Here is an 8,655-nt window from a genome sequence, read left to right as displayed (position 1 = left end):
CCTCTCCCATAGGAAAAGGGGATGACAGCATGTGGGAAAAAGTTCCTCTCGTCTGAAAGCTTAGCAGCTCTCAGCTGCGTTCTCACGGTTCAAAGTGTTGAAGAAGGAAAAATAGAAAGAAAAAAATCCCAAGTGCGACCAAGGAGGCTGTCTGGCATTCCAGCTGGGCCTATCCAGACCACCCCAGCCTGCAGCCAATGATGCTGCTCCAATTTAACTGACTGGGCACAAGGACGTATTTGTTTAAAACCACTAACCTACTTTTACAGGCATTGCTGAAGTCTTGAGTGCATGAATCCTGAGCGAATGCTGCACATCTCCTAAACTGAGGGCAATCGCCAGGAAGACAAAGCTGTAACACTCCACAACACATCGCCCAAACAGTAACGTCCCGACTGTACCTTAGCATTCATCACGCGTGTTGAGAGGGGGAGTGTGACGTCAGTGGTGCGGCCCAACAAACCACAGCAGCTGGTGTGACTCTTCAAATGAGCGACCGACGGTTTACAAACCAGGTTAGCCAACGAGAAGCTGGTGTGACTTCGGTGGCTCTCTGCACCTCATCATTCTGTGTCCTGGGAAGGTCACAGCCAAGATTATTGCTTCTGCAAAATCCCTTGTTCTCCTGGTGCTGGACATCCCACGACATCCTCCGGACGGAGAACGTGAGCACTGTGGTGGTGGCTCATTCTCTTCACAGTTGTTTCTGATGCATGAAATGTTGCAAAAACAGATTTCGAAGTTCAAACTCTTTAAATCTGGTTGGTGTAGCATGGCCAAACAGCTAGAAGCACACATGCTAATACAGAAAAGAAAACGCCAGCGTAGACAGAGACTAACCTCTCTCTGTCTGCATCGCTCCAGAGCCGGCCCTCTTCTCTAGGGAGCTGAGAGCCAGGCTAGTTAGCTTAGCACAATGAATGCTTGGGGATGTTAGCAGGGCTCTGTCTTGGGGTCGTCTTCTCTAAAAAATAATTAGATAATCAGCTGTCATTGTCTTTGTTTTCGACAGTAGTTCTTTTAGCCAAAGTTAGCTTTCCAGGTGCTGGATCAAGAGGTTCCAGCTGATTCTAGGATTGCGTCTCACTGTTTTAATGTTATACACAACTGTTCTGTTCATGCAAGCAACAACTGTTTGGGAGACAAGTGTATTTGATGTATTTTGACAAAGCTATGCTAACACTTCCCACCCACTGGCATTCACTGTGCTAAGCTGTCTAGCATGGACCTCAGCTCCCGAGGGAGGGCTCTCTGTCCTCTTGTCTGGTTCTGGAGGGCTCGGCTGGTCCACATAATGACCCAACCGTTGGTGCGTTCCTTTAACTTCTCAACCAAATGTCAGAATAATCTCTTTTGGTGGTGCACAACAGCTTTGATGAGCTATGAGGTCATCATGTTTTGGTGCGTCTCAGGAGCTTCGTCAGGCTCCAGATGATGACGATTACATGATGGTTCATTGATGAAGTATCTTGTCTTCATTAACTCATTATTATCGACTCTGTAACCTGGGCTTCCTCGTCATGACTCATCAGCGGAGTCCTCCACACTGCGCATCTTTATCCATGATCGTCAGGTGTTAACGCCCACTGGATGGCACCGATCAAAATCTTTTCTCGTGAGAATCAACGCTTCTCCAAGCAACTGCTCTTTGTCTCGCTTCACAACCTCTTATCTTGTTTTGTCTCAATGTCTGGAGTCCTCAGACGGCACGATAACAAGACATTTCTCTCTGCTGAAAACACAGATGCAACACACTGCTCGAGGCTCTGTGAACGAGCCCAGCCATCCCACAGCCAGAAATATTTATAGACTGCAGCTGCAGTTTAGGTTTTCTGCTGACTTGCTTGGTTTTAGGCTGGCGACCCAAGATCCAAGAAGACCAAACCTGTGACCCCCAGCAACAATTAAAACATTTGGCAGCTGTGAACAGCATCCTCCACTAGACAAACAAGCTGACACACAGCTGTAAAACAGTCAGGAAGATAAATCAGCAGAATCAGTGTTTCTGTAACCGGTCCAGCCGGCAGTAACAGCCAGCAGGGCGATGACGAGGCTGGAAGAGAGTTGGCAAGATGTTGCAGTCATAAAGAACCAAACAATTCTGAAAATTCATGATGTGTCAGCCAAACATACACAAAGACCGCATCCTTGTGCGTAGTGTCAAATGTGTCAGACACCCTGAATTAAACACGATCTGGCTGCTGCACCACAGGACATTCAGATACTTTGGTGCAGTTGTTTCCCTTCTGCTAATAGCAGAAGTCGGTGGTTTACGAGCACACGCCTGCATATTAAATCAGACTCAGCTCTTCTTTTTGTTCTCCATTTTTGAGCTAATTAGCAAATGGCAACATGCTAACATGGAGCTTATGTGAAGTCAGGTTCAGTGAGGTGGTGAGTACCGGCTGTCAGTGTGATGCAGCACTAAGCCAGGCTCAACATTAGCATGTTAGCATGATTGCTGTGAGCATGTTAGCATGCTAGTGTTAGGCTATAGCTCAGAGGACAGCTATGCTAGTCATCAAATTGAGGGCCATTGTTTACCGTAACTTACGACGTGATGTCACACCATTAAATATAATGGTGGATGCGGCTGTGGCTCATGTGCTCCCACATTTTCTTTAATTGGGGAAGAGACCGTACCGGCTCATGCTTATTCAATCAAAGCTTTAGCTGCACATATCTGTCTGTATTGTAGTTCGTCAGAGCCAACATGCTGTCCTCCTTGCAGATGCTAACTCTTCTAGCGGGTGTCCCTGTAAAGCCCAAATGTCCTCACAAGTCCTACAAGATCCAAACCAGCAGCCCGAGGCATCAGCCACCTTCTGTGGTGCTCAGCTGCTCCTTGGACACTCACGTGTGTTCAAGCCATGACGCAACACCGTCAGCCCCAGTCTGCTGTAAAAGGCTTTGGAGTTTCAACTTTATGAGCCAACACAGTGGTGTCTCTCCTCATTACCCTGAAACTAGTCAACACACACACACACACACACACACACACACACACACACACACACACACACACACACACGCACACCTAATCAGCTCTTCAACAACATGGATTTTCTTTCCAGCCAGAATGACCAAGTCAATCTCAAGATTTTTACATGGAACAACTCTGTCAAGGCCACCATTACAATCCATCCATCCATCCCTCCATCCATCCCTCCATCCATTTTCTAGACAGCTTATTGGTTAAGGGTCACAGGGGGGTGGAGCCTATCCCAGCTGACATTGGGTGAGAGGCAGGTTCACCCTGGATGGGTCACCAGTCCCTCACAGGGCCATCAGGAGCAATTAGGGGTTCAGTATCTTGCTCAAGGACACTTGGACATGGTCACCGGGGAAAGTGGGGATCGAACCAGCGACCCTTCGGTTGCTAGACGGCCACGCGACCTCTGAGCCACGCTGCCCCCTATGCTGTTCGACGTTCTAGGCTGATTGATTTGACGATTATCACTATGGGGTCCTGGTGGGTCTGTCAGGTTGCTGGGCTCGTGGCAGCCGAGCCGTGGAAAACAGCTGCAAACAGCAATAAAGGAGGCAGTGGATTGGACGGATGCTCTGTCCACAACTGCCATTGTGTTTTTGGAGTTCTTGTTGTTGTGTTTTCCTCTCACTTGCACTTCGCAGCCACCGTAAAACCACTCATAGATTCATGAATTACAACAATAAGTATGCGGTGACCCAGATGGCGTCTGAGCGGCCAGTCGAGCCTGGAAGGACTTTGGTCGTGAAAAACACTTTCACTTGTACATGCAAGTACGATTGGGTGAATAATCTCTTTATCAGTGTGATCAAACGCTGAAAGCAATCTCTTCTTCTCTTGATGTACTTTACATCTGGATGTGTGACCAGCAGTAGAATGTTTTCTGGATGTCAGTTCAAATGTCTCAGAGGCCTAAAAGTCAATCTTCTGCATCGATGAAAGACCTGATTGTGATGTCCAACCTTCTCCACAGCATGGGGATCGAGCGGAGCACAGAGTTGACACTGTCTGCGAAAACCACCGCCAGCTCCGGGCCTGAGGGGAGGGGCGGGGCCGCTCCAGGAAGGAGGCTAATGAACATCCTCTTGTTTGAAGTCCAAAACTGAAACGTTGTTAGTCACAACTGAGGAGGGTAGCGGCGCACGCAGGAGAGCTAACAATAGCATCTGACATGGAAAAACAGCAGAAGCAGTTTGATGATTTGCAGCATGTGTCATTGTTTAGCGAGCAGCCAAATAACCTCCACATCTGGACTGCAGTCGCACGTCTAAGCTTCACTTCTACACAGAAATCAGATGTAAGAAACTAAAAGTCAAAGTTTCAGGGTAGATCAGCAGAAGGGACATGACACGCCTGTGGGAGTGAACATGCTGTTAGGACATCCGAGCAGTGGCTTCACAACCACTGTCGTTGCCCATTCAGTTCTCCTGGACTCGGATGCCACTGACAGGCACTTAAACGCAACATGTAGTCCCCTAAATGAACACCGAGGTTTCTACAGATGTTTCCACAGTGCCTGGCTCGAGTCGCTAAAGAGGAGGGATAAGAGATGATGCAGGAACATGCTTTAAATCCAGCTAATCCCAGAGTTGAACCAGAGGCAGATTGACTGATTTACTATGAAACAACGGAGCTGTTTGTCTCGTGAAAAGTGACGCAGAGATTCCTCTGAGTGGGTTGCACAAGTTACTGTACTTTAAAGTGTGTAAACATCTCAAGCGAGCAGTAAAAGGTCTCAAATGGAGTCTCTCTCTCTCTCTCTCTCTCTCTCCAGCTTTCCCCTGACATTTATTTTCTCTCCAACAGGCTGAACCCAGCTCAAGTTCAAGTCCAGCCCTGAGATGTCACTTAACCGCAACATTTTCCTGTGTGGGTGTGGAGTGAAGAGTGGAGGGTGAGCAGGAACGGGACCTACAGGACGGTGGAGAAGCCCCCTCCATCAACAGCTTCTACAGGGTGAAGCAGGAGCCTGAGGACAATCATTCTGGTGGCACTGCTCTTTCTGCTCACTCAGCAGATGCAGCATGAAAGCCGCCAAGCGTCATTACGCACGCACCAAACTCAGTAGTTCACCTACATACTTTCTAAAAACGAGACAAAAACAACAAAAAGCAACAACAACAAAAAAGCAGCAACTTTGTAAAATGAAGAATTAGTTTCATGAACTTCGTTTCTGGAAGAATCGTTTGTCCAGAGCAAGCAGCAACAAGAGGAAGTTTTATTTCAGAGGGAGAAGAAATGAAGCGCCGCGCTGTTTCCACTTACTTATCAAGCACGAAATAGAGGTCAAAGGCGCCCTGGCAGGAGCTCTCCTCCTCCTCCTCCTCCTGCAGCTCCGGCTCGGCCCCGGCCGGCGGCGAGGCGAGCAGGAATAATCCCAACAAAAGTAGAGCGAGAGACATGTTGACCAAAAGCCTGGGGGGAAGTTTGGTCCCTAGCGAGGACGAGACGCGATACCAGAGTTCTGCAAGGAGCCGTTACATCCCACAGCGAGCTCCCGAGCACAGACAAGCCGCAGCCGCGTCTCAGTCAGTGGGCGCACAGCAGCAGCCGCATCCCGCAGCCTCTCACCGGGAAGGACCTGGGCAAGGTTCGGCTCCACGTGCAGGTCGCAGGAAGCAGCCTTGGCAGAACTGAATCCAAACCTATGGACAAATCACGGCGGGCGCGCGGACCGGAGGAACAATGAGCAAAAGTTTCCTGTCAGGGTCAGGAAAAGCTGCGGAGCGCAGTTAGAGCAGGAGGAACTGGGAGCTCGGGGAGCAGACTTGGCTCAGATGGACCAGGTTTCATATTTCATCACGAGGAGGAGAGAGAAAAGAGAGAAAATGGGTCAAGATCCCATTTCGCGCCTCCCCTGTGAGGAGGGCTGGCGCAAGACAGGAGGAGAGAGGAGGAGAGGAGAGGTTTGGAAGTTCCTTTGTAGAACCATCTCAGGTCTCAGGACTGAAAATGCAACAAAGGAAAAACTATCAAGAAACACATTTCTTGATCAGAAGTTTAATTCATCCTCCCCCACAGAGCATGACCCCCCCCTCCAACAGTCCTTATCCCGTTGAAAACCTACACTTTGTCCATCATTGCATAAAAGTCACAATCCACCCTCAGTCTGGTTTTTAACAAACGCCTCAGAACCGGCACCCTGAGCCTTATTTTTTCGTGTCAGCCAGATGGCAAACTTGGCATAAGCAGCGAGAAAATTCATCAGTGTGTTCAAACTTCTTTCTTGCACAGTGTTTTGGACCAAATATAAACAAAGGAATGGAAAAAGCCTCCAGGCCCTGAAACCAGCTCCCTAACGCCTGAAACAGTGCTGGAAATGAGGACACTGAACAAATAAAGGCTCCAGGGTCTCAGTCTGGTTACGAAGCGAGCACCCCTCCCTCACTTCTGGATCCAGGTGAGCTGTGAACTTGTTTGTGGCGATTGCACTATGCACAACCCTCCACTGGACGTCTGCTGTCTGTTTGTCGATGGGCAGCTTGTATTAGGGCCGCCGGCTGGGCCAAACAAGTCGATTCACCCCGACTCCTCCAATCCTCCCAAGGAGCGCGATTTAGGACCTTGAGGCTGATGTGATAGGCTGCCTTCCTCCCCACATCCTTGAAGCTGTCCAGTTGAGGAGTCGACAGCAGCTGGCCTCCCTCCTGCCAGTGCCCCACTGCTGGGGCGGTCCTCCTCTCTCAGCCTGGTAGAGGTGATGCTGCTCCTCTCTCTGAGGGCGTTCATGGACTGAGCTGTCATCCCCTGGCTCTAGATGGCCCAGTTTGGTGCAGCCAGCTTCTCTGAGGCCGGCTTGCAGGCTTGCAGAATCCAGAGTCCAAGTCATAACAAAATTGTTAAAAACAAAGGTTCTTCAAACAGCCACATCCCTGGAGTCTCCTCCATGACCCGTGAAAAATTAAAAATCTGCCAAGTCTGCAGGACAGAAAGATAAAAATGGGACAGACCAACAAGGTCCACATTTTCAAGCTGCACTGTAAAAAAAAAAAAATTGTTTTTACGGAAAAAAACTGGCAGCTGTGGTTGCCAGAAAAATACTGTAAAAAATACTGCAGAATGTAAACCATATTACAGAACAAACTGTAAATTTTACAACTCAAAACTGTTATCATTTACAAAATAACATTGTAAAATTGACGCACTGAACTGGTAAATTCAACATCCCTTTTCAGCCAAATTAACATGACCATGCCATTATTTACAGCCATTTTTACTGTACAATTTACATTTGGTGGTTGCTTATTTTACATGTAATCTCGTTTAATTTCACTGAAAAACTTTGGTCACAAGAAATTATTAAACTGTAAAAGCCTCATTATAAGGTAGTAATTTTACTTTATTAGAAAAAGTTGCTTGTCATAACCCAAGCATCCAGCCCTCCTCAGCAACAGTTGATCCGTATCAAGCCAGCCTGGGCCAGAGTTGTACAGAAGCCTTTGTGCAGTCTGGGGTGGACATGCATCAATTTTTGATGGGATGTGAATCAGCCCCTGTTCCCCCTTCAGCCACAGGTAGATGGAGGGCTGCTGCCTGGACCCAGAAAAAGTTCACAATGGCTCTCTGAATGTCCTCAACCAGACTTCTTGGTGGTGTCAAGATGGTGAATCAATGCCAAAGTGCCAAGGCAACCAAGTTGTTGGCAACCAGAACTCTTCTCCCTCTAAGACAACTGGGTATCAACCATCTCCATGTACCCAACTGAGCGCACACTTTATCCTTAATTCCCTTCCAGTTTTTTGTCTGAAATCCCTCTGTGCCCAGAAACACACCCAGCACTTTAAGCCCCTCCTTCCCCCATTTGAAGGCCTCCAGGTAGGCTGGGTAATGCCTGAACCCTCCATCTCCCCAACAACAAAACTTCACTTTTAGCTTTTAGCTGAATTCACCCATGCAGAAGAGGCTCTTTCATACAGTGACAGGGTGCAAACACTGAAGATCCTCTTGACTTGTAACAACAATACTGACACCATCAGGTGATGTCAGTATGAGGATGATCCAGACTGGAGAAGTCTGGCAGTGAGAGACCACAAAGGCTCAATAGCTAGACTGTAAAGTTGGCCAGAAATAGGACAACCCTGCCTTATCCGTCGCTGCGCAGGGATCGGAAGACTCAGCCCTGCCCCCGTCTTCACCGTGCATTGTGCACCACTATAAGGTCGACCTATCCAAGCCAAAAACCTATCACCAACACCGAATGCCCTCAGTGCCACAAATAAATAAGAGTGATCCACCCTATCAAAACCTTTTTCCTCATCCAAACACACAATCCCAACATTGACATTAGCATCAGATCTGCAAACATCAGTGACATCTAGGTACACAATATATTTGGTCCGAGTCCACAAGAATTCCTAGAGGGCAACTGGCCTCCAGTTCTTAAGTAATACCAAATCCCCTTTCTTGGGAAGTAGGGGAAGAACTGCTTGTCAACAGGAAGCAGGAAGAGAGCCCGCTCTAAAACACTCCAGCAAAACAGCATGCAAGTCAGATCTGAGGAAACCCCAAAACATCTTAAAAAAGTCAACCAAGAGCCCACCAACGCCAGGCGCCCCCCAGAGGCTAACTGGTGAACAGCTGCTGTCAGCTCCTCCTGAGCCAGCTCGCTGTCCAGAGCAGCTTTCTCCTCCTGGCTGAGCTGAGGGAGCCCCCCAGGAAGCTCCTCA

At 48.4% G+C, this 8,655-nt stretch overlaps 1 protein-coding gene across 1 annotated transcript in view; it reads right to left on the bottom strand.

Moving 5' to 3' along the window:
* Nucleotides 1-5,776, bottom strand: part of antxr1c (ANTXR cell adhesion molecule 1c) — a 40,733-nt gene extending 34,957 nt beyond the window's left edge. Inside the window, exon 1 of the mRNA XM_086194951.1 lies at nt 5,255-5,776. Within this exon, the coding sequence (XP_086051077.1) occupies nt 5,255-5,391 (137 nt within the window). The 5' untranslated portion in view covers nt 5,392-5,776. The remainder of the gene's footprint in view (nt 1-5,254) is intronic.
* Between the last annotated feature and the right edge of the window lie 2,879 nt (nt 5,777-8,655).

This window comes from Aulostomus chinensis, chromosome 23 (genome assembly GCF_037954235.1).
Source record: "Aulostomus chinensis isolate RoL2024-O1b breed Wild chromosome 23, RoL_Achi_v1.0, whole genome shotgun sequence".
Lineage (NCBI taxonomy): Eukaryota > Metazoa > Chordata > Actinopteri > Syngnathiformes > Aulostomidae > Aulostomus > Aulostomus chinensis.
Note: the sequence above shows the minus strand (reverse complement) of the source record. Positions and strands in the feature narration are given on the sequence as shown.